At 45.4% G+C, this 25,058-nt stretch overlaps 2 protein-coding genes and 1 long non-coding RNA gene across 4 annotated transcripts in view; 1 reads left to right on the top strand and 2 right to left on the bottom strand.

Annotated features, from left to right (window-relative positions):
- The first annotated feature begins 7,907 nt into the window (after window positions 1-7,907).
- nr2f6a (nuclear receptor subfamily 2, group F, member 6a) lies at window positions 7,908-16,485 on the top strand. Of its 2 annotated transcripts, XM_030116091.1 has the most exons (7): window positions 7,908-8,632; window positions 8,966-9,315; window positions 9,415-9,736; window positions 11,652-11,746; window positions 13,085-13,419; window positions 13,514-13,760; window positions 14,346-16,485. In XM_030116091.1, the coding sequence occupies exons 3-7, from the start codon at window positions 9,468-9,470 to the stop codon at window positions 14,618-14,620; spliced, it is 1,221 nt and encodes a 406-aa protein (XP_029971951.1). In that variant the 5' UTR covers window positions 7,908-8,632; window positions 8,966-9,315; window positions 9,415-9,467; the 3' UTR covers window positions 14,621-16,485. The 2 variants fall into 2 exon arrangements, with proteins under 2 accessions (XP_029971951.1, XP_029971952.1); XM_030116092.1 differs by having other exon boundaries at window positions 8,966-9,736; window positions 13,088-13,419.
- LOC115406179 (uncharacterized) overlaps window positions 14,318-25,058 on the bottom strand; it is a 24,266-nt gene continuing 13,525 nt past the window's right edge. Inside the window, exons 2-3 of the long non-coding RNA XR_003933497.1 lie at window positions 24,170-24,174; window positions 14,318-14,329 (exon numbers count right to left, since the gene is read on the bottom strand). This is a non-coding gene — a long non-coding RNA (uncharacterized LOC115406179). The remainder of the gene's footprint in view (window positions 14,330-24,169; window positions 24,175-25,058) is intronic.
- Window positions 16,902-24,036, bottom strand: LOC115406177 (occludin-like). Its single transcript, XM_030116090.1, has 8 exons — window positions 23,488-24,036; window positions 23,209-23,412; window positions 22,964-23,125; window positions 19,590-19,744; window positions 18,198-18,464; window positions 17,292-17,463; window positions 17,126-17,167; window positions 16,902-17,003 (listed from the first exon to the last, which is right to left on the bottom strand). The coding sequence occupies exons 1-8, from the start codon at window positions 24,034-24,036 to the stop codon at window positions 16,902-16,904; spliced, it is 1,653 nt and encodes a 550-aa protein (XP_029971950.1).

The raw sequence follows: 25,058 nt of genomic DNA, 5'->3' as shown, positions 1-25,058 counted from the left end.
AGCAAAATATTCCATTATGTCCTTCTACGTAAGTCTTACTTGTCCTGTGGGACTTGATGATCCTCACAGCGTGGGATGGGCCTCCAACGGGGGCAACATGGCTTTTTTTCCAGGTGTGGGAGTGGGTGTCTATTAGTTTTTTAATGTTCCTTTTAATTCTTAATAAGTCATGACAAAAGAAGTTTAGGATAAAACGATCAATTATTTTCAATTCATATTCAACAAAATGATCGAGTATGACTGTGTGTGGTTCATATAACACCAGCTGCACACATACATTTAAAAAGACAAGAATTCAAAACGAAGAAGAAAAAAGACTGAGAATTCAAGTCCCCCGAAAAGCAGCAGAAGAAATTATGCCGTATGGATCTTACCAGCCTTTACAAATTGTGCTTTATATTGTGAGAAATACAAAGAAATACACAGTTTAACAAAAAATATCTAAATTATAGTTCAATGTGAGAGCTTAAGGGACACAATGAGAGATATACATGAATGACCAAGTGCCTTTAAATCACCTCAGTTTGAATAATGTGTGGCTGTGTGGGTGAGAAACCATCACCTCGTCTCACGCCGCAGTGAGCAGCATCTGCTCTCATGCAGGTCTGACAGGGGGGACGGTTTTTAAGGGGAGCACAGATGAGTAAACGGAGTTCACACACAGCAAAGCAAAGCCTGTTCACAGATAGTTTCCTGTCAACTGAAAGAGTCCACTGAGATTATTTTGCTTTGGGTTCATGAAAACATTAATTGTATTTTCCTGACGTTTGCTTTGCTATTAATGTGCAGCGAGAAAATTCCATTATTTTACAAGAAGTGGAAAAAGTGAAACTAAAATATGATCGATTGAGCTTTAAACTGACTGAGGCTTCTGCGGAGGTGAGAAAGAAAGAAGATATGTGCTTTTTCATTTTGTTGAAACCCGAGGACCTCCGATCTGCTTATGTTCCTTGAAACTGAACACCGCATACACCCACACAGCAGAATCCCAAAAGCTCCAGCTGAGATCTGCTAGGGTTTGCCAGAAACACACAAAAAAATACCAGTTTCAATAAGCAGCAGGTGTATTAAACAAAAATGCGGACAGAGTTTGGATTTTAGGAATGGCAGATTGAGTTTAACAACGAACTGTAGTATTGATGTGAATTATGTGAAATGAAGCAGTCATATTTTAAATTAAACAATGGAAAAACCAACTAAAGGGATCGTTTTTACCCCCGGCAAGGTGAGAAGAAACTGTCAGAGCATATATAGTCATAACCATGGAGCACACTGCCACTAAGTGGAAAATGAATACCACTGCAGCTACAAAGCCATTGATAAATGCAGAGAATGACCATATGAGCAAGAGATGAAGAGGGAAGTGATCTTTAAATAATACAACACACATGTGATAGCACATGAAGGACGTGATAAACAGCTGCGAAATAATCCCTGCTGCTGGGAAGGAGCAGCACGAATCATGTAAAAAAAAAACTTGTATTTTACTTATTTATAGCTTCTGTTCTTTTGATCAGGTTTTTCAATGTTTGATGGACTGCATCTTACATCGTCTGTGCTCCTGAATTTTTAAACGGCCCAGTGTGAAAAATGTAAAGCAGCCTTCAGCCAGGCTGAGATGTACATTTAGAGTGGCTGATTTGAAGCGAGCTTCATCAACACAAGCCGTCATAAAACCATCACAAAGTCATATAACCTTCACAGCTGTGCTTTGTGTCAGGTTCAAGGTCAAAGTAGACAAATGAGCTTTTCTGTTTCTTAAAGGAAGAATTTAACATGTTGGGGACCACAGGTTCACGTTCCAGCTGAGATTTAGATATACGATAGTCAGATTGGGGACGCTCATTTGTCCAAGGCAGGGATGGTGGTGTCTTCCTGTTCCACCGGGTTCTCCAGTTCATTCCCATATTTGGAGATAAATGGTGACGCTAACATGTTAGCAGATGTGATTGTTAGTGACTGGTAACCTGTTCAGGGTGCATGCAGCTAAGAAATATTATGATATTGGATTGTTTCTATTGTTGTTTATATATATAATTGTTTTATATTTCTGTAGATCACAGGTAGACTGACGTTTCAAATCTGGAGGCACCGCAGGGTTTAGTGTCAAAGTAATTAAAAATATGACAGATGTTCACCCAGCAGACTGCAGTTCAGCTGAAAGAAAAAAAAACATGTATTTGACGTCTTCTTCAGTTCTTTGAACCCAAACTCAGCCCAACTGCAGGCATGGTGTGTTTGGTGTTATTACCGTCATTACAGCAGCTTACAGCACACTTTGGTGTTTTAAGGTGTCGTGGATCGGATTCAAAGTGGTGATTTTGCATATCTGTGATTTGCTGAACGATCGTTTTCATCTCGCAGCATAGATGGGCAATGCTGATTATTACGGGGGTCAAAAAAAAAAATCCCCTGCTCACTGCTGGCAGGTCAAAATGTACCTGAACACTTCAACCATAAAATATTGTGCGATTTATGGCTCCTGCTGATGAACGTATCACCGGGGTTGCAAAATAAAGTCCTGGAAAGATTTGGCTGTTTACAACAGATCTCTGCTTGTCACATCAGAGACGAGTCGACCCACCACTCAAGATGAGGATCTAATCTGATGTACCAAATGAAGATGAGATTAATAGCAGCTAAACTCATGAAAACAACTGTGTCTGTTTATGATATTGACAGGAAAGGATTCCATTGTTTTCACCTGAAAATATATCTAGAACCTCAACCACTGTATTCATAAAACACTATTTTATTTTAATATATGGTAAATTCCCACTCCGTGTGAGAAAATGGAACAAAGAACTTCCCCCTGGCGTTGATGAAGTAGCTCTATTCATTCTTGGATTGCCCCTCGGGGGTAAATAAAATGATTGAATTCAATTGAAACTTTGTTGTCTGGTAATGTGTACGAACAGTGAAACATGGGTTGAAGTCAAATCCAGGCTGGCATTATCATTTTATTCCCCGTCTCCACACACAGGATCTGCACAGCACTGATAATTCTGGAGCAAAATCTGTCAGTTTTGAATGATCACGTCATAAAAGTTTCTAATCCACAAAACGCCAAGTTGTGAAGGTATTTGCCGTTTTCTGGGGGAGTTGTGTGGCGTATTTGTCAGACTAAAGTGTCAGCTGGGAGCAGTAACTTATTTGAGTATCTGCTTGTTGCCTGGCAACTGGTCAATAAGCACATTTCCTAAAATGTCTCAGTCTCCCCTTAATAGCAAATATTTAGGGAAGAATTCAGTCTCGGTGTTTAATGTTTACTACAGTGCGAAGCACGCGGTTTACTCTTTCATCGGCTCTCACAAAAGAGCCGGATTCTGCATGACAATAAACAGAATGACACCGAGAGGTTTCCCTCCAGAGATGTTTGGCTAATAGGTCATTTGCTCCGAGGGATCCGGTTACTCATATAACGGCCTCGCAGCGTATCAGGTGGCCGGCCTGAAGAAAGAGGTCTCTGTGCTGCGGGACCCGTGAGGAGTGGTAAATATCTTACTCAGCCACCAGCGGAACAAAGACAAATAAACAATAAGGTGCTAAATAACAGCACGTGCGCAGGGAGTTAACCCGTGCTTTCTTTTGTTGTCTGTGGTCTCGGACTGAAACGACACAGTCCTGCTCCAGCGGATTTAAGAAATTCAGACGCTCATTTATCATGACAATGCGCGATGATATCAAACGACTCGAGTGCTCAAATGAATTTGCAATCCTCTCAGATCATTTATTCCAGCTCAAATTTAATTTAAAAATGAGAGGCGAGCTGTGGCTAGTGCCTCCTGCAGAGATGTGATAAGAAGAGAATGCAGCATTCATATCAAAGAAACCCCCCCCACCTCCCTCATATTGCATTTATCTGTGTTTTCTTTAATCATTTTTTTCCTGCAGAGCCAAGAAGCAGCTGCGGGCATTAGTCAGTGAAATGAGGTGGGCTGCGCCCGTAATGATGTCACGTACAGTGGCTTTCTGCACGTTTCCCATCAGCCACCTCTCATCTAAAGGTGGCTGAAAAGACCAAACGATGAATGCCCAAGAGTTAATCCCCCTCTCCTCTCTGTGTCTTCAGCACAGCAGATGTTTTTCCTTTGACCCGCACAAAAGGCCTCTGTTTTTGTTACCGGGCTTGTCCATTCCTCGGGGGTCAAAGGTCACACTGGTCTCAGGGTGAAGCTGTCACCGCGAGTCTAAACATTTGACGGCCGCCGGAGCGTGATGAAAACGCCGCGCTCGCGAGAAGGCAGCGCCGGCGCCTCAGGTCTTCAAGTAAAGACCTACTTTCCATATGCTGATGCAGCTGAGCGCACACGGCTAACACCCCGAGATTGAATTACAGCCGCCGGGGGAGAACCGCACTAACATTAGACATTTAAAGGTTAACTCGTGTGGTTGAAATGCTAACTGAATCGATAGCTGTGTGATTCATGTTTGGAAGCGTCTAATGATACCAACACGATGGGTTCAACAGCTCGTCCTGGAATCACAGGCTGGCGGTTTGACATCGAAAGAAAACTCGGACCGATCCAGGATTCTGAACAGAATGGACGGCCTGCAAAGCTTAAAAGATCTTTTCACGATTATTGTTTAAAGATAAATACAAAATGTTGACAACTACGAAAAGTAAGATATTGAATCAATTCTGATCTGATCTGAACTAATTTCAGACATTCGGGAAGATTAAGCTACGCAAAGTAAATAATCTCAAGATTAAGGTCACACATTTGAATATACATGGGAATATTACATATGGAAACATGAAGCTCGAAATTAAAACTTGTTTTGCATCTTCAAAGTCACTATTTTCAAATTCAAAACAAAACGTAACCCATATATTCTCCAGTATCCACGGAGCTCAGGTCCAACAGTCCCAGTCGGGCGCGCTCGGCCTCAAAAGAAAGGTTTCAGATTACAACCAGGGCCTGGTAATTATGTTCCCCTGATCCACAACCGACTTGGAGACCTCTCACCCCAATAAAGAGCAACGCAGCCAGCTGAACAAAGACGCAACTCTGGGTCAGCGACGAGCTTTGCTGCTGCGTGTGTTTGGAGTCCGTCACACTGCGGATCCACCAGACAGATGCTGGCAACAGATTACTGAAGAAGAATATCACTGAGGTAAAAAAAAACACTAACAGGTACAAACCACAATGTGCCCACACGTCTTCTGACATGATCGCTGTTTTATTATTCACATTTGCTGATGTTGCATGAACTTAACGTGTGTTTAACTAAGAATAAGAAAAATAATTGCCACGCCAGCTCCCAGGAAACTTTTCAGACTGTAATCACAGACTAGATACACTTCTGCCCACCTTTTCTTTTTTTGACATCCACTAATTTAGGTGCAGAGGCCAGTTTTTTTTGCCCAGTCCTGGTCCTGGAGAGCGCAGCATGTTTCAGACGTCTCTGCTTCAAACACGACGCTCATTCATCCTCCTGCAGAGAATAACGATTGATTCAGCAAACATGAGACTTTGATACTTAGTCATGAGTTGAGCATCTCTAGAGGAACATGGAGCGCTGAAGCTGCGAATCTGTGGCCAGTTGTGTCTTTCCAAAAACAAAACGGGCCCATTTATCTCCCGTTTTGAGACAGTGATGTGATGTTAGAGTACTGTACAGTTCGTCTGAGCTCGCCACTGCACTGTTGTGTCGTGCTGCTTCCTGGATTGGTGTGTGTGTGTGTGTGTGTGTGTGTGTGTGTGTGTGTGTGTGTGTGTGTGTGTGTGTGATATTAAACCGTGCGAGTGGCAGTTTGACAGGCATTTTTTTGTGCCGTCTTGCATTTCTGAAGTTCTCCATGGGAGTGACCACATTCCTGACTGTTAGGTCAAAGGTCACATCACTCCTGCCCCCGACAGTACCACAGAAACGGAGATGCACACTGCAGAGGACACTGAAGGCATGTAAAGCCTTTTTTCCTTTTAATTTAAACTTGAGATGCACACTCGCCGACAGATGACAACTACAGTCATTTAAAATTACAACTACACTGAGAATATTTAGGTTTTTGTGCCACTACCACAGAATGTAGGCACGATTTTAGCCTGACTGGCTGCTGCACAAACTGTATGACTCCATCTACTGTTTTACAAAGGTAAAGGTTTGCAGGAATATATTTACGAGAAGTGAAAGAGATGTGCATGTGCATGTGAAAGCATGAATTCTGAAAGGTGCAGAATTTGTGCAGTCTGAGGCGGGACCCTGTGGAAGTGGGATTTCAGATCTTTTAGAAAAATTTCCAAATGCAGCTCTGTGGAAAGTCTTGTCGCTATTTCGGAAGCAACAAGATTTAAAGAAAAAATAAGCGAAAGGACATTTTGTTTGGACATGTCACTGAATTTCCCATGAAGAGAGTGTCAGTGTTATTTTTCTTTAAAAATGTCAACTAGTTCAGGTTCTGAAAAGCAATAAGCAATTAACATCTTATATTTAGGTAGGTAAACTTCAAAAAAAAAAAAATTACAAGTGTTCCACTAGACTGAATCTGTGCTGATAGTAAACAAGTGATGGCAGCGATTGCGTGAATTTACTGTTCTCGAAACACAAAAGTATTGATTAACGGCCCGGTTGGATATCTCATCTTCTTGCACACACAGTCCTTTACAAGCACCCTTTATTTGACAAGCCTAATCTTTCCCGACACAAGAAGTGACAATAAACAGACACAGAGGCCTAATTAAAGGGACTTTCATTCAAATTAACACACACTCTCTCACACACAACCCTCTGATGACCCATTAGAGGCACAATGGTGGGGACAATGTGTCCCTGTCACACAAATACACTGAGGGGGAGGGAGGCAGGGATTGGTTTGGATTTAGGAATGCCATAAAATTGCCCCATGGGGGAGAAAAATTCCTTTAAAATCTGTAATCGCTGGCGAGATAAGACAACAAGTTGCATCCATTGAACGTCCCGGGGCTCTGACACTTTCATCTGTCCGTATGTCTGCAACCCCGCCACCCCCCCCAAATGCCCAAGAAGCAGCATATTTACAAGCAGATTCATCACTTATCTCTTAAAGCTCTTATCCAGGGCTGTTGTCCACCCTCCTCCTCCCCTTTATCAGCATTTGACCCTGGGCTTTTTACGCGGCGGGGGGTGTGAGAGTCAGTTTGACCTCTCGGGGTAACCTCAAACACAAATCACCGTGTGCTCCACAAAGTGGTGAGACAGAGGGCCTTTGAGAAATGAACAACGGCCACGGAGCGGTAACCTTTTATTTTCCGGCACAATAACCTGCTCTCCGGCGAGCTGCCGCCACGTACGTGGGATCAGAGTGTGCCACTCGAGAGAGAAAAGACGCGTCCCGGCGTCAGGAAACGGAGTTCACCTCATTTTGCCGCCTTGCTCTGCTTCGCACAGAGTTTGCTGCAGTGTGAAAACATTCAGAGGCAACATCTGATTGCTTTCCGCAAGACAAAGGGCAGCAGGGAGACGGGCTTGCTTGTGTTTGCTGCGAGGCTTCAGGGTAATCTGGTATTGTCGGGGTGGTTTTTGAGGCCTCGGGGTCATGCTCTCTGCATCTCTGAGGAGAGACATCCTCCACATTCTTCCTGTGTGTGTGTGTGTGTGTGTGTGTGTGTGTGTGTGTGTGTGTGTGTGTGTGTGTGTGTGTGCGCACGCTGCCCCAAACAGCCCACTCTCTTTGCTCTTTGACTCCATTGGCCATATAAGGCAGCCAGCGCCATGGTAACCACAGGGCTTGAATAGCAGTGTCAAATCCCTGGGAGCGTGTGCATGCACACACACACACACACACACACACACACACACACACACACACACACACCGAGCCCCCTCCCCCTCTGCACACACTCCTGCTCCCCCTCCCTCCCTCTCTCTCCTGCTTTGCTTGATCTCTCTCTCTCTCTCAAACACACAAATAGGTTGGAGGAAAACAGACAGACGAGAGGAAAGAAGGACAAGGCGAGGGGAGGACAGAGAGCAAACGCAGAGACGTCCAGCCTGCGCCCGGCCTGGCCATTTCCTTGAATTATAATCTGATTTGTGGACTCTGAAGCCAGGGGAGAGGGAGAAAGAGAGAGAGAGAGAGAGAGACAGAGGGGGGAAAGAGGAGCACCCATCTCTTCCACCCCCTCCCTCTCTTTGCCTGAGCCGTAGGGAAAAGCTTTGCACACACACACACACACACACACACACAGGCGAAAGAGCAGCACACAGGGCTAGGCCGCAAGTCATTAGTTCTTGGTGGGCAAGCACTGACAAAAGGCTGAAGGGAGAAGCCCCCCATGAGTGCCTGGAGAGGAACCACAGGAACCACGGCGGGCTGAGCAGAGCAGACGGACGCTCGCTCGCTCGCCTTCTCCGTTTTCGTGTGTTCGTGTGGAAGGAAGAGGAGGCAGCACTTCCTCGTGCCGGGGATCTACTGGCGCTGTGTGTTTTGGGGAAGCGGGCGGTCCACGTCGCCCGCTGCAGCCTGCAGGAGCGGCGCCGCTCGCTCCGCCCGATGAGGAGTACCTTCACCGTGGGTCACAATGCCGCGGCTGCCGGGAGGATCGCGGCAGAATAGCAGAGCCGTGTCGGCGCTCTCTGCCCCGCTGCACGGGAGGAAGATCTAGAGCGAGGAAGGGATCTCTTACACACACACACACACACAGTTGAGGTAAGCTCGAACATTATCAGCACAATGATTTCAGTCGGGCTCCGCACGTGCCTTTTATGCAGAACGCCTGACACCAGCAGAGGCAGAAATCAGGGTGAGGGGTGCTTTAAGAGGGGTGGTCAGATCCTCTCCAGGCATGTGCTAAGGCGAGCTGCTGAGGTCCTTTTTCAGCCATTACTGTTGCTACAGAGACAGAGCTGTACGTGAGAGAGGGAAACAGACAGCAGTGAGCAGAGCCCCTCCTGTCATTCACATGCTAATCTGTCTGTTTATGCTGTGTGTGTTTCTGGAGGATGCGCTGCGTGTGTCTGATTCATTGTTTCCTGTGAAAAGGGTTCCTCGGCTGAGGTGTGCGGCCGTTCGACCGGGCAGCGCTCAGGCAGGACTCTGCTCAGCCACCTCGGGATTCTGGATCAAGAGGAGAAACAAAAAAAGGACAAAACCTTGAAAATCCACAGGCATGCAAATCTAAAAGTTGCCACACGGAGAGTGTTTCCAGGTCATAGTGGAGGGGGCGGAGACTGAGCGCCTCTTGTTTTCTCTGCTCGAGGCTTACGGGCTTTTTCCTCCCTCCTCTCATTGATATCTGTCCGTTCAGCCGGAGAACACTTTCCCCCCCTTCCTGCTCTGAAACCGCCCAGAAACCTCACAGATGGACGGCAGAACACACTGAATCCCTGCAGGTGAAGGAGGAGGAAACACACACACACACACACACACACACACACACACACGCACACTCTGGACTTTCTGCTATTTATGTTACCTTGACGGGCAACCAGGAACCTTGTCCGGCTGTCCCCGTTTTCCTCTGCGCTGGTGCGGCGACCAAGCGATGGCCATGGTGAGTGGGGGCTGGGGAGATCCCAACGGGGGCACCAACGGCCTGGGGGACAAGGGCTACCTGCGGGGCGAGGAGGAGGACGGCTCGCCGCAGGCGGGCGGCAGCGACATGGAGGCGGGGGACGACGACAAGGCCTGCGTGGTGGACTGCGTGGTGTGCGGGGACAAGTCCAGCGGGAAGCACTACGGCGTGTTCACGTGCGAGGGCTGCAAGAGCTTCTTCAAGCGGAGCGTGAGGCGCAACCTGAGCTACACCTGCAGGTGAGGTGCATGCCGGGAAACGGAGTTTGTTTTCGTTTCAGCGCTCGAGCGCGCGTTTGTTTACAAAAGACGGAAATGCGTCGTGCGAGTTAAAAATACATGGTGGAGTTTCAGCTTTTAGTTCTGGTGTTTTTGTGGGTTTTTTTGGTCTATTATTGACTATGGAACCAAATTCAGTCGTGTAATTTATAGATATTTATTCTCTTAATTATTTTGCTACTTGCCAGTCAAATAATTGCTCTCTGGGATTGATAAAGTCTGTTCTATTCTGTCATCTGTCTATTTATGAGCCAACCTATAACCAAATCAACACAATGTTAATCAATCAGCGTAGTTTTGTTTATTTTTCAGCTGCAAACATTCTTAAATATGTTTCAACTCTCCTGTCAGAGCTTATATGTTTATTTTTTAGTTTTTTATGTTGCTCTATAAAGTATCTATCTGTCTATCTATCTATCTATCAACTGCAGTCTGACTGTAGTATTCAGGTACATGTGCAATTCCTTTTTCCCCTATAAAATCCAAAGTTTCAAATTTTTTTTTTTTTTTTTTTTTGGGGGGGGGGGGGATTTGCTCATCATAAAAAAAACAAAAAACTAGGGAAAACATCTGGCTCTTGAACTATATTCAGGTGCTGTCTTTCTAACTTTCAGTTCATCAATACCACCTCAATTTCTAAGAAACAATGACTTCAAATGTTGCAGTTTATATACTGGAAATCCAAAATCAGCAGAGAGAACCTTTTAGGTGCATTAAAAATGTTTTGAAATGCACCTTGTGTGTGTGTGTGTGTGTGTGTGTGTGTGTGTGTGTGTGTGTGTGTGTCATTTTGTAGGTATTTAATCGACATGCACAACAGTGGAGGAAAATATCAGTACAAGACGTGTCCGTACATTATTTAAGGTTGTTTCATTTGCACTTTATCTTGACTTATCGGCACATCGGTGGTCATATAATCATTACAATGATTCAGCAAATCCAACAGTGGAGCATGTCGTTAAAATTCAGAATATGTATTTGAAAACGGGTGCTCCGGATCAGGTTATATGGATGCATTTAATTTTTCCAGTTTGTCATTTATGACATTTTTGTTTTAACAAAGCCAGATTTTGGTGATTTGTCACATCTTGGACAGAACAAACGTCTTTCTCTTCTTTAGGACATTGAGACACTCAACATATTTCTCTTTTGTCTCTCTCATATTCATGAAAGAACTGATTGTTCATGGACTGACAAAAACAGTTTGGCACAGTTTGCCAAACTGTCAGTGCTCTCAAGTACCATAATTATCCTCCCATAATTAGAGTTTAGTTATCTGCAGCATGTATGGGAGGCTTTTAAATGGATTATTTTGTCATGCAAACAGTAAAAAGATGATTTCACTTCAATTAATTGCCAGACATTTTCTCATTCAGAAAAGACTGAAAGGCCTACTTGACCAAATATTTTTCTTTCTGATCGACACAGTCAATAATTGACTCATGATTTAAGCTCTGTTTGAGCTAAACGGTAGTCTATGCACACAAGAACACTTGATATGTGCCATTGATTTGTACAGCCATCTGCTCTTCGGGCACGATAAGGCTGTAAACAAGCTCATGTAGAAACCGGTTTCATAATGCAATAAAAATGCTGAGCTGTTATGCAAAAAGGAAGTGTTGCATGCTGATCCAATCTATAAAAATGAATCTTTGTTATAATTTAATCCACGAAAAAATGATGACTTTACATAACAGCTGCTTGTGAGTCATTGAAAGATAAAGGGTCTGTTGTACGTTTGCCATATGAGAGTTTTTAGGATTTGTGTGGAAGCAGAGCACAAGATCTGACATCCTTTATTTCAGAAAAGCAAGCCTGCATCGTTTTGACTCGGTAGTGTTCTTTATTGACATGTTTTTCTTCTTTGTATTCTCAGATCAAACAGAGAGTGTCAGATTGACCAGCACCACAGGAACCAGTGTCAGTACTGCCGGCTGAAGAAGTGTTTCCGCGTGGGCATGCGCAAAGAAGGTATCTGTGTGCTTCATGAATCATTCGCCCTCCATCCAAGACATTGTACAATACGGTGCTTCTATACATGTTCTGCCGGAAGCATGGCAATTGAATTCATCAGAAATTTAAAAAAAAAAAAAAGGGAAAGAAGTGATCTTCACAACCTCCGTCTGTCTCCTCATTACTGCTATCAGCTGCTTTGTGCAAAGCAAAAATATCAGTGGCGATACAGTAGTAATTTGCTTTTGCCGTTATCTTGCCTCCTCCGCTCCGGAGTGCGGGGTAAATGCCACACATGGCTGGCGAGGCCGTATCATGGCGAAGTTAGCCATGCGTGTCGGCTCAGTGCCATGTACTAAGTGGCTTAATCTAGTGCCTGCGTAAGACTTACCGAGAGATACGAAGCTAAGACACCTGTGTCCCGGAGCCTTAAGCTCCACCAAGCCTCTGACTTGTTGGCTCGATCGGGAACAATCCAATATGGGGATTTTTTTTTCTTTTCCTTAAGTGGCGATGCGTCAATGAGGAATCTGTGACTGTTGCGCTGACAGAGGCAAACAAACGTATGAAGAGGCTGTAAACACACACATCCTCTCTGTAGGGGTTTTTTTTTTTCCCGATCATAATCACAGATCGTAAGGCATGCTAATGAGACACATTATGGCTCCCGGCGGAGAGCCTCCCTTTGCTCCACTACCTCCACAGGGGAGGTCAGAGGTCAGAATTGGCTACCGAGCTGCATTCCTCCGTCTGGTACTGATTTAGTCTCCGGCTGAAAGATGCTTAAGCAGGGCAAACGCTTGCTACATGAATGGAAATCCCCAAATGAACAAGTCTACATGCAGTAATCTGCCGGCTGTCTCCGCTCTGGCAGCGACGCTGTCTGTCACGCCGCTTCCAGTCTCACTGGATGCTTTTGAAAGCAGAGGTAATCCCCCGTATGTACGATGACAACCCTGTGCAGAGGTTCCACCGGCGCCGTGCTGTAATTGTTCTCTGGAATGAATATATCGAAGATGTGAAATTGCATTGGAGAGTACATTTTTTTGTCTGAAATTCTCTACGTCTGTAGATGACCTTGGTTCAGCCGGGCGATCATAAGAGCATTTCATGGTCTGGATTTGGAATCAGAGTTTGATTATGCTTCCTTTTTAATCTTGAAGAAAAGCTTTTTAATTGTCTCAGGCCTGCCTTGCTAATAATCTGGCACACACCCGCGGCTGAACTCAGTTTAAACTATTTTTCCTTCTGGTTTTCTCCTCCAAATCCCCTCCCTGTCTCCCTCGCCGTTTTCTGCATCTCTCGCTCTCCCTCCTCTTCCTCTCTCCATCCCTTCGTCCCCCAACCAAACCACAGCAGTTCAACGTGGACGCATCCCCCCCCAGCCGAGCCTCAGCCCCTCCATCACTCCCATAGGCGGCGCCAGCGGCCTCGGAGGCGGCGAGTTCTACAACAACAACAACAACGGCGGGAGCGGCGGGGGCCAGCCGGTGTCGGAGCTCATTTCCCAGCTGCTGCGAGCCGAGCCGTATCCCAGCAGCCGCTACGGACACCAGTACAACCAGCAGGCCGGGCCGGACAACGCCATGGGCATCGATAACATCTGCGAACTGGCGGCCCGGCTGCTCTTCAGCACGGTGGAGTGGGCCCGAAACATCCCCTACTTCCCTGAGCTGCCGGTGTCGGATCAGGTCAGGAGTTTGAATCTCATTTAAATGTCTGAAAAAGAAAAAAAAAAAAATCAACAACGCACGACAACAACGTTTGTGGTTTTCACGTCCGCAGGTGGCGCTGCTGAGGCTGAGCTGGAGCGAGCTCTTCATCCTCAACGCGGCCCAGTCGGCGCTGCCGCTGCACATGGCGCCCCTGCTGGCGGCGGCCGGCTTCCACTCCTCGCCTATGTCGGCCGAGCGGGTGGTGTCCTTCATGGACCAGGTGAGGGTGTTCCAGGACCAGGTGGACAAGCTGACCCGGCTGCAGGTGGACTCGGCCGAGTACAGCTGCCTGAAGGCCATCGCGCTCTTCTCGCCAGGTCAGGCTCACTCCTTCGTTTTCAAAAGACCACTTTCTCATTTCACTTTGTTTACAGGAAGATCAGTTAAAAAACTGCAGCAGAGATTGGGAATCTTGATTCTGCCTTTTTTTTATGAGCACAACTATTTCTATAGACCACAAAGAGGAGAACTATAAAACACTTTCAATCTTGATTCTCTCTTTTTTTTTTGGTCTGAAATTAACCACAACAAGGAATTGCTTAGGGAAAAAAAACCTGACTGTTAACTGACTACTTAAGAAATGAATCCACACGCTGTGGCACCATCTCCTGGCTCGTTACTGGAAATGCACTGGCGCTCCGTAATGAGCGTGACTCTCGATCGTCTTTTTCCTCAAAGTTTTCATAGATCAGCCTTTCTAGAGGAACCCGGCGTGCGTGCTGCCTCTGACGGTCTTGATGTTTGAAGTTACATGTTGAAACCAGCGAGGCCGAGGCACGGCGACGCGGCTCCGTATTTGAACGCGTCCCGCTCCGGGGTCGTTTTCAAGCCGCCCCCTGCAGCTCCTCGCGACTGTTTACGTAATCTGTGAAGTAACCCCCCCCTCCTCCCCCTCCCCCCAGACGCCTGTGGCCTGACAGACCCGGTCCACGTGGAGTCCCTGCAGGAGAAGGCCCAGGTGGCGCTGACGGAGTACGAGCGGATGCAGTATCCCAGCCAGCCGCAGCGCTTCGGCCGCCTGCTGCTGCGCCTGCCCGCCCTGCGCGCCGTCCCCGCCAACCTCATCTCCCAGCTCTTCTTCATGCGGCTGGTGGGAAAGACTCCCATCGAGACGCTGATCCGGGACATGCAGCTGTCCGGAAGCTCCATCAGCTGGCCGTACGTCCCGGGGCAGTAGCGAGTAGAGAGCGGCGAGGTTCCTCCGTGACGACAGGGACCCGCAGGAAACCTCCTGACTCATCGCTGTCCATCTGCTGGCTGCGGAGACGCAGCGCCAGCTGGCCTCCATACGTACTGTACTATAAACCGCTCAATTCCCCGTCATGAAACGAGTCTCCAGCGAGGAGAGGAGAGGAGCCGGCGCCGGTGCCAGGCCGGAGCCGTCTTATTGCCAACCCAGTTGTTCCCGTGCCAGGTCTCCGGCCGGAGAACAGCGCCTCACGCTGGGCCTCGATATGGCCGCCGCAGCCAGTCATGTCACCACCCGAGAGACGCCGCAGTAACATGTAGAGGGCGGCAGCGCCCTGCTACACCGACACCTCCTGGACAAAAGAACACTTTTCCTCACACTGGGCTCATTTTCCACGGCTCATCGTTTGTGATACAGCGACTCTAAACCGTTTGAGGAAACCGACCGGCTGAGAGCGTCGGCCTCGCCGTCGAAGGGAACAACTCCTGAACTCGCCGCTCGCTTGACGGAGCTGCTCCAAGAGGAACCGGAAAGAAAACTAAACCAAGCAAAATTCACCAAAGTCTATCAGCCCATCCGGAGAGATGGACTTTAAAGAGAGGAGGGACGAACGGACTGGAGCGTCCAGTGGAGTTCAGACTCTCTCGCTGAGCTCACCGCCGCTTTAGTTGGAAATAGATTTAATAACGAGAGAAAAGAAAGAGACGCCGGAGTTACTTGAGAGTGGACTAATACCTCACGAGACATCAGAATGCTTTAGTCTGATATTTCCTAAAACACAAACCTCTAAGAATTTTTGTTCACCAGAAATCGCCTTCTTTTTGACAACTGCCTTGTTATTCAATAGAAATTTGGGACACTTATAAAACATGAGTCTTACGAGCATCTCTAGCATTTGTCTTGTATTTTTAGAAAAAAGAAAAGAGAAAAATCTCTCCAAAAAGTATCTTCTGTTGTCTTTTAATTCTAAGTTTTGACTGGAGATAAATGAATTTACATTTTTTTAGATCATGTTTTTTATTTTATTTTGCTGACTTCTAAAGATGTGGATCCCATTATGAAAAATGACAAAGAGCGTTTGTAGCTGGCGAACAGAGAGTTTATAACCAACACTACCAGTTAAACAACAGTTTAAGTTAACACTGTTTCCAGGGGCGATAGTCTGTATTAAAATATGTATATAAACCGAGGCCAATTTTTGTCTTTATGCATGTTAAGTCGTTGTTTTGGGTCTCCGCTCAGTTGAAACTCTTTCCTTCTTTTATATTATGTACTTTGAGGTTCCGTTTAAAAGTATTGCTTTTACTGGTAGCTCTTAAATGTTTTCTCCTTCTTGAACTTACATAAAAATACCTCTTTCATTAAAGACACCTGGTTCGACCCGGAGCTGTTCACACTCTCATCTCCAAGCATCGCGACTGTTGTGAAGAAACGGTGAAAAATTTGGTGGAGGAAGATTGTTGATGCCAAAATATGTTAATGAGACGGATCGCATTTACCTCATGTGGGTGTTTTGAGAGGCGAGAAAAAAGTTTGTAAGAAATGTCTTTTTTGGTTTTTTTTTTAAATGGAAGATAAATCGGCCCCAAAAATCACACATTTCAGCATTTATTAAAAAAAAAAAGAAAAAAGAAATACACAAAAGAGAAAGACGTAACTCTGCTTTTTGATCTACCATCAGGCCTTTGGGAGTTCTTTGGATATTCTTCTTACTCAATAATTCACACAGCCATGTTGTAGAGAGAAAAAAAGATAAATATACTATTAATGTTTTCTTATCTTTGTGTTACTGAGTTCCTAAGATTGAAGATTTCTTGTGTATGACAATATTATTAAAAAGAATCAGAAGATGACATGTCTTTTGTTACCTTTGTTTTTTTTTTTCAAATTACTTGAAAAAAAGTGTTGTAAATTCATCTGTATGAAGAATGCCAAATAAACACTGCAACATGTAACACAAATGTAAAAGTGTATTCATGGAAACGCAAACACAAAACAGGTTCGTATAAAAAAAAAAAAACAACTGAGTTTCAAAAATAATCATATTCTGGAGTTATTGAGCATTTAATTTACAATTCGTCAGGCAAGATTTAACACAAGATAAATACATCAGAGAACAGTGCCATCGTGCAGTTTTAAAGTAAAAACCACACAGAATGAAGCTGCTGATGAAGCAGGCTGTAAACACTAAAGCGCTTCACTGATCGGTGAGAGGTGAGGGCAGCTGGATGATCTTCACTTCCTCCTCCTCCTCGGTCTGGACAGACCATCAGCACAGACCCTGATCGTAGACTTTCACCAGACGTTTGATGTGGAAAAGCTTTTGCCGGAGTTCTTTGCTCTGCTTCTTTTTTGCTCGATACTCTGCCGTCTGGGAAAATTAAAAAAAAAAAAAAAGATGTGAAAAAACTCATTGAAATGTGGCATCTCACATCTAATTCCAATTTTTTATTTACTTTTTCCCCCACTTGACAACTCCACGGAATGACTCACCATTTTCAGGGCTTTGAGCCGGTTGTATTCTTCGGCGACTCCCTGGAAACAGAAATGCAAATTTCCTCATGAGATTTTCCAAACTTCTTCCAAACAAATTACAAAAACTCAATCATGAATATTGTAAAACACTGTGAAGCACCGACGCTGCTCGGTTCTCTCCTACCTGGTATTTTGTGGAGTCCTCGTCCAGGGCGTCCAGCTCTCGGCTCAGTTTGTGCATCTGGTCGCTGATTTCGTCCATTTCTGCGCAGAGGCTTTTGTATCGAGACAGATCCGAGTCAAACTCCTTCCTGTACTTGCGGCGCTGCTCGTCGGAAGTGATCTCCGGGTACAGCCTGAGGGAGACGCCGTTTTATCTCCATGTATTGTTACAAACCTGAACGATATCATTCTAGAAAGCAGCATATAGCAGACAAAACAAAGCACTACAGGGAAAAATACTCAAGTGAAAACATTTCTAGGAACAAGAACAGCATGAAATGAGGGAGGAAGGTCGTTCAGTCAACGACTCTCGACAAGAGTGTTTCTGGAGGACTTTTACCAATACATGGTGATAATACTATCACTCCAGAGGATTTCTTATATTTCTTAACTCTGGTAAACAAAGAGGTACGTGCAGAACATGAAGCACGAATTTAATGATAACAAGGATAAAAGAGAGCAGAGGCATCAGTGTTTATCATGCAGGGAGGTGACTGAAGGGATGAAGCCATAACTCACAGTGGACCCCGAAACCTCATCACAGGAAGTGAAAAGTTCAAAATGGAACAAATTGATCATTCAATGGAATATTTCCCTCTCTACATCCACGTTTATCAATAAACTCTTTTTTTTTCTTCCTTGTGCTGGCATGCTCTAATAGCTCAGGCTCATATTGCACCTTATTTTAACTCAATTAATTTAAAGAATTCACAGTTTTTCTTGACATGAGTCGAGGCTTTTGGGCCAGAACTGCTGATTTTGAACGTAGATTTCCATCCACAGATATTGACGACATGCTGGAGTTACTAAACAGTAGTCCAATAAAGCGGCGAATTGATATTCCTGCGTGAGACTTTATTAAACACACCTGTACAGGTGGTCGCTGTGGTCCCGGTCCAGCTCGTTGCCGGTGTCCCCGGTGGTGTAGCCGGTCTCGTACTGGGACTCCATCGCCGCCCGAGCAGCCGGCGCAGCCCGCCGGTCCTTCCTCTGCTTCTTCCTCCCATGATGATGAGGAGCAGGAGGCTTCCCGATGCTGTCGGTCTCATCCGAGGAGCTGCTGGAGCAAACTGCAGGCCTGCCGCTCTGCTGCAGAGGCTCAGCGCCGCGGCCGTGACTGCTGTCTGCAAGAAAACTGAAAAACACCAACAATAAACACAGAGCGACAGCATAACTCTCACATTCCCTCTCATCTGATGCTTAATCCAGGAGTTTTCAGGATTGGTGTAGCATAGCAGTTCAAGTAGAGAAGAGTCTCAGATTTATTCAAATTATTGTAATTCCATCACATTTATTTAATCTGGCTGGGAGAAAGGATGTGTAAATGGTTCCCTGTAATGTATATTTATAATGGGAGCCCACATAGAACGGGTGAAACTGTGAAAATATTTCTGGTGAGACAGTTTATGGACCACTCATAATAGATTAAAAAAAAAGGGCAGAAAAACAGCTTTGTCTCCGTATTCTGGTTATTAAGATAATCCCAGCATTATGATTATCCAGACAAGATTCACCCAGTGTCGCACATTCATTATTGTATTGTATGTCAGGAATAGATTGAATATATTTGTAGGGAGCATATCAATAACAGTAAAGCCTTTTAGTTGAGACTACTATGGGAAAAACAAATTTTAAGCAAATCCGAACCAACAGACAAATTTATGGAGGCAGAGTGCAGCTTGACTTTATGTCAAGAAAATGGTAAGAAAACATATTTATTGGGGAAAAAGTCAGTATTTGGACTAAATGACATAAATGAGCTTTAGTGATTTCTGACCGTAAAAATGGAAAGACTGGAAATTAAATCCAATAACATGACGGAAGAGATGTTTCAATAACTGCATTCAGGTTAGAATTATGAGATTAATGCTGGGAAAACCTAAATCAAGAAGAGGATAACAACATGTGCAGCATTTTTCAACAATTCAGGACATCATGACAGGATCTGTCAAGAGACAAGATGAGGCGAAATAACGCAAAGACTTAAAACTGCTTCTACAGATGTTTTATAAAATGTAGAGTTAAAGAGACCAAATACAAATAAAAGAAAAAGAACCATCTATGAGGTCAAGAAAAATAGATGATGAATGAATAAATGATAAAAGCTTCATTTCATTTCCACCTACTTTTTGAAAAAAACATTTTTCTCAGTTTTTATGACGACATTTGTTTTAAACTTTGATTCGGACTGAAGCCATTCAGTAGTTTGTGATGTGTTTGTGTGCAGTGTTCTTCTCGGCGGCTGCAGCCGGTTCCTCACCTGTAGCTTTTAGAATTCCCCTCACTGCGGATGCTGACGGTGCCGTTGCCATAGGAGACCACGCTGTTCTCCGCCCTCAGGTCAGGCGCCGCGCGCTCCGACACAACAACAGTGGGCGCCTGCTGGGCGCTGCGCACGTCTCCGTCGTGGCTCACCTGAGGCGATATCAGCAGATTCAGATCAGCATCCTTTCATTTTCAGCGCTCGGGGCTCGAGGACGATTCCTCTCAAAGAAAAACACAAACGCTGCGATTGTTAGATCTTTCAGCGTTCCCGGGGATGAAGCTTACATCGAACATTTTTTTTTTTTTTTTATACGCGGGAAGGAAAACCGCTTACAGTCTGTCACATGAGCAGTCGAGCGCAAAGAGGACTGAACAGCACAGTTTGCCATTTGGCTGAGAGACGCTGTGTCACCAGCAGACATGAGGACAGACAGCAGCGGCCTCAGCGTGACACGATGGCTCTCGCATCCACGAGCCACAGCAGAGCCAGGATCCTGTCCTCTGGGTCTCCTGCAGGATCTGCTTCACACCTCAGGTCCTCTCCTTCAACCGCCCGGCCCAATTAATCCCACTGATGCAAAAAACGCCAATTCCTCAAGCGTGTCTGACACCAGACGTGTGGTTCAAATGTGTGTTCATATCACAAACATGCCGGAAACACACCGAAATCAGCACATGTGCTTATTCAAAGAGCTTAGCACCCATAGTGTTGGGCATTAATATTGCACCTACAGCAAATGGGAAAAAAATCGAAAGGCGGCTTTGGAAAACAAGGCGCGGCTGAAGAAAAACATCCTGCGAATGGTTCACAGAACACCAAGTAGTGAAATGCGCCGCATGTAATCCACAGTCAGACGGCATAATGCATCATTAATGACTCCTTGTCTTTGACCTATTTCTGGATGAGAGTGCAGTCACACAGGATGGAGATCCGGCGAGCTGATGGGAACGTCTGAGGAAGCTGTGAAATGGATCTCATGAATGTTGTGTCGCAGGGAAATACTTCTGAGAGGGAGAAACTCACAGAAAAGCTGCAGACAATCTGAAAACGACCCTCTGATCGTTTCAGCAGTAATCAATACTGTGGATCCCACTCAGACCACCTCTCAATGCTTAAAGTCACTATTTTAAGGCGAAAGCTAATTAGAAAAAGGTTTTTTTATTTAAGTATGGGAGTCAAAATGATCTCACAATTCAGTTTCCAGATGAAGGAAAAGTGGAAAAATTTTATTTATTTACAGCCTGTATTTTACTCAATGAAAATTTGACCAGTTCTGGACTTCTGACAGTCATATCTCTCTTTTCATCATCCACTTGGCATGTCTCCGAGATAATTTAGCTTTAATGGCGAAACATCTGAAATAAATTCAACTGCCTTGAAGGACATTTCTCCGGTGCACAGATATTTAATGTTCTCATGTTTTATCAGTGTTCGTCGGTGCTGTTAAGTATTTACTGGGTCTCCTGTTGCACTCAGGTGACACAGTTTTCAGGAATAATTCTGATTTCAATGTGGCCTTCTTGCAGTTTTCTCTCAATTACCACCCTCTCCCACTTGTGAAGCTGCGGCGCAAAACACGGGGAAATTACCTCTCTGCCAGGAGCTTAATCTGCAGCGGCGTGCAGCAGCCCCTTCACAGACTGAATCATTTAGTGCCGCCACACTCTGTCGGGACTCACACAGCAACACAGAGGCAACTCGACCCTTTTTATATATTATACATGCCCCATACATTATATATGCCTCCCTGCAAGGCAAGCATCTTCACTGCGATACAAGAGGTGCCCCAGAATAGGACCTGCATCCCGATGAAGCGGCACTGATGCTATGTAGGCCACGGCCTCGCCGGGTAAAACCCACTGAATGTGCTCCTCTCCTGTCCGTAACGAGTCGCAGTGGACATGATGCATTCACGGCACGCCGCTCCGCTAATAGATTAATCTCTGGTAAACACCGCGTGAGGCTGCCGCTGTGAGCTACAAACTGCGCGGGGCATTACAGCAGCGTGAAACCTGCTCAACAGAACGCCGCTGATGTTCAGCGACGGCGCCTCTCAACTGGAAACACACTTTGGAGGGGGGTAGCTACTGTTTTTGACGTATGGAGGAGCGCGGATACTGTCAGTGCCGACTGACCCACAGAGAAGAGAGATACATCGAATGAGTGCAAACGGCTGATGGCAATCAAAGAAGCACCTGTGAGTCCTCAGCAAGAGGAGAAAATCTGCAGATGCTTTGGTAATAAAAAGGTATTATTAAATTTAACAGGACCAATTCCTGTTCTTCACTTAAATAGAAATAAAAAAATGGCGGTCTCTGTGCTCAATTACAATTGTGCATTACTTTGATGCAGAATTCCACTATTTTAGGCACATACATGTATGAATGTGTCCATTCCAGCTGTACCTACATTATTATAAATAAAGAATACAACTTGTGATAACCTGACTTGACCTAATATAAAGTAAATGGAAACAGGAAGTTTTCGAACTGAACCACTATAGATGTAACCTGATCACTCAGAAATGGTTCAACTGATCATCAGCTGATTCCATCCTTTAACTGTGAGAATGAATCGTAGTCTGTAGAATATTAAATAAGCAATGACTCAATTTTAACACTAAAAGGAATACAAAGTTTGTGTTTAAATGGACGGAGTAACAGTAAAATCATATGAATAATAAATATCAAAATAAAGCTAGACGTACAGGAACAAAGTACTCTGTTACTCGTCAACGTTGACTTTCTACTATAACTTCTCAATTCAATGAATCTTCTTTAGGTGTCTGAGAAATGTTTCCCACTTTACTCAAAATATAAAACTCAATGTTTAGTCTACAGACTGTGCTCTTCTTGATAGCTGAAAGTCTTCCTAATTCTTCAGTATTCTCAACAAGTTGCATGAACTTTGTTGGGAACAATGGCATTTACTTCAAAACAAACAGCTATTTACCTGAAATTTTCTAAACTGACTGTTGGAAATGATCATATCTTTTCTCACAACGTGAAGCTTGTGTCCTCACGCTGATCTGAGTTCCTGTTTTCCGTCACAAAACGCCATATAATGCCGCCCGGTTGTCACCTTTGATGGTTTCTGTGCGGTTCTTATCACCCGTCTGGTTAATCATCAGCCAGAGTGAAACCTGGGAGTGCCGACGATAAACACCGGGATTGTCTGAGTCGAGGCAGGAAGGCGATGCACGTCTGGTAACGCTGGTCACCGTCAAACAGCAATGTCTCTACGGCTTTAGTTTCTTTACAGTCAATTATTTCGCTTCAATTTCAACAGATAAAATTCGATCCTCCGTAAGTCTTTCTTATAATATGATGAGAAATGAGTCATACTCATCAGAGGGAGGCATTACTCACCCAGTCCTGGACGTCTTGCCCCTCTGAAGGTCTGACCAGAGGCTCGTCCCAGTAGATGTTCGCTTTTCCGTGGCGCCAGATCTTGCTGCGGGTCTTGTAGGCATAGTAGGCAGAGAAGGACAAAGCCAAGACCACGAACAGGCCCAACACGAGCGCCACTGCCTGCAGGGAGGATAAATCATGGATCACAGTGGAAAACGATGGATGTGAACTGAAAGGGACAGGGTGAATTCAAGCGTCCGAACCTCTTCGGGGTCCATGTAGCAGTAGTGGTGCAGGTACTGATTGTACATGGGGAACCCCCCCGGGAAACCGGCGCCCACGCTGCCGCTGAGGCTGGGGCTGCCCTGGATGTTCTGGCACATCATGAGCATGGGGTTGTAGAGCATGCTCTGGGAGCTCTGGGACATCGGGTTCACGCCGATCACAAAGATGATGTCGATGATTCCCTGCAGGAAAATCACCATTTCAAAAATAAAACTCCATAAAATGTCAAAGATTTCACATTAATTCCGTGGACTCACCTGAAGGACGGCTAAGACGATATCGCTGATGAACACTGAGAGGTAAAACCTGCAGCTCCGCATGACCCTCGAGCGCGAGAAGCTCGCCACCAGGAACCCCAGGGAGACCAGGAAGTTGATGGCGGCCATAGAAATCATGGCCGCCTTGGCGGACTGCGGCGTCATGTAAGAGCTGCCGTACCCGTAGCTGCCCCCGTAATACCCCGACGCCGCTCCCCCGACGGCCCCGGCCTCCCCGACGCCGTAGCCCCCGTACCCGAAGCCGTTCAGGTCCCACACCAAGGTGGAAGCCACGAGGGCGAAGATGAGGAAGCACATGAGCGCCGTGGCTCCCTTGAAGGTTTTCACAAATCCGGGAGGGGAGAACCAGCGGTAGAAGAGCTGAGGCTTCCCCTCGGCGTAGTAGGAGTCCGGGGGGAGGTTGTAGGAGTTGGAGACATACTGGCTCTGGGGGGAGTGGACGCTCCTCGGGGGGTAGAAGCTGTGGGAGGTGGTGCTGTAAGGCGGACTGTACACAGGCGGGCTGTCATAGTATCGAGGCTCATACATGTTTCAGGGGGATGTTTCTTCAGGTTTCACCTGGAGAGCGAAGAAAAGAATAGTTAGTCCTAACGTTGTTTCTGTTATGTGATGAACTATACTAATATTAATGAATGAATGAATGTAGTACGAGAGGTGGTACGAGAACTACTAGCACTATGTTTTCATGAATTCACTGACTTTTAAATTTTAAAAAGGCAGAAAATCTTTGCACTTCAGTTTTTCTGTTTGTTGGACTGATTTCAGACACTTTTTTTTTTTTTTTCCCCCGGCACAGCACGTCCCTCTCCGCCCTTCACTCACCTCAGCCCATCTCTGAACTCTCTCTCCGATATCACTGACCCCACACTCCACCACGACAGAGGAACTCAACCCAGCAGGCTTCAATAATTCAGACAGACAGCAGATAAGAGGCGAGCCGGGGAAGCCATGCGTGGTGTTTACTGCGGGGCAGAGCCACAGAGGCGCTCCGGGTCTCTGCTGCCTGCATAAATGTTACCTGCATCCACCTGCTGGGTGGTCGCCCCAGAAAGAGAGGAGGCTGCAGGATGAGTCCAGCCAGGCAGAATGTCTGTATTTAACTTTTCCAATTCACCCTCAGAAAACTGCTACAAAGCAAACTTCTTTCTAGTTCCCTGTTTAATATTTGCTTGCAATAGTCAAAACCAGGGCCTGCTAGTACATAACACAGTGTGACACACAATAAAAAACATTGCCAATCTCAATATTTGTCCATACATCCAGGCCACATTCAAGCATATTTCAAACATATTTTCCTGTGATGTAAGGTAAGAATAAATCCTACACCACACCCAGGTTCAAAGATATTTTCTAGTTAATTACAAGAGTCACAACAGCTCAATATGAAAAAGTACTGATCCTAATGGAGAGCCTCAAAGGCTGTCTGCATAACTGATGAAAAAAAAATCTGGTACATAATTTTCCTTATCTAAATGTAGAAAAAAATCATACCACTCAGTTCCACTTGTAGCTTCTGCTGAATTTCTTCTCTGTCGTCCTGTCACAAACTG

Source organism: Salarias fasciatus, chromosome 18 (assembly GCF_902148845.1).
Source record: "Salarias fasciatus chromosome 18, fSalaFa1.1, whole genome shotgun sequence".
Classification (NCBI taxonomy): Eukaryota; Metazoa; Chordata; class Actinopteri; order Blenniiformes; family Blenniidae; genus Salarias; species Salarias fasciatus.
Note: the sequence above shows the minus strand (reverse complement) of the source record. Positions and strands in the feature narration are given on the sequence as shown.

Bases quoted from the DNA above. Each gene is read 5' to 3' on its own strand.
- nr2f6a (XM_030116091.1), top strand. From the start codon at position 9,468: ATGGCCATGGTGAGTGGGGGCTGGGGAGATCCCAACGGGGGCACCAAC. The intron at 11,747-13,084 runs GTATCTGTGTGC...ACCAAACCACAG, and splicing joins CGTGGGCATGCGCAAAGAAG to CAGTTCAACGTGGACGCATC. The intron at 13,420-13,513 runs GTCAGGAGTTTG...TCACGTCCGCAG, and splicing joins AGCTGCCGGTGTCGGATCAG to GTGGCGCTGCTGAGGCTGAG.
- LOC115406177 (XM_030116090.1), bottom strand. From the start codon at position 24,036: ATGTATGAGCCTCGATACTATGACAGCCCGCCTGTGTACAGTCCGCCT. The intron at 23,126-23,208 runs GTTCGGACGCTT...TCCTCCCTGCAG, and splicing joins GCTACATGGACCCCGAAGAG to GCAGTGGCGCTCGTGTTGGG. The intron at 18,465-19,589 runs GTGAGGAACCGG...GGTGTTTTTCAG, and splicing joins GGGAATTCTAAAAGCTACAG to TTTTCTTGCAGACAGCAGTC.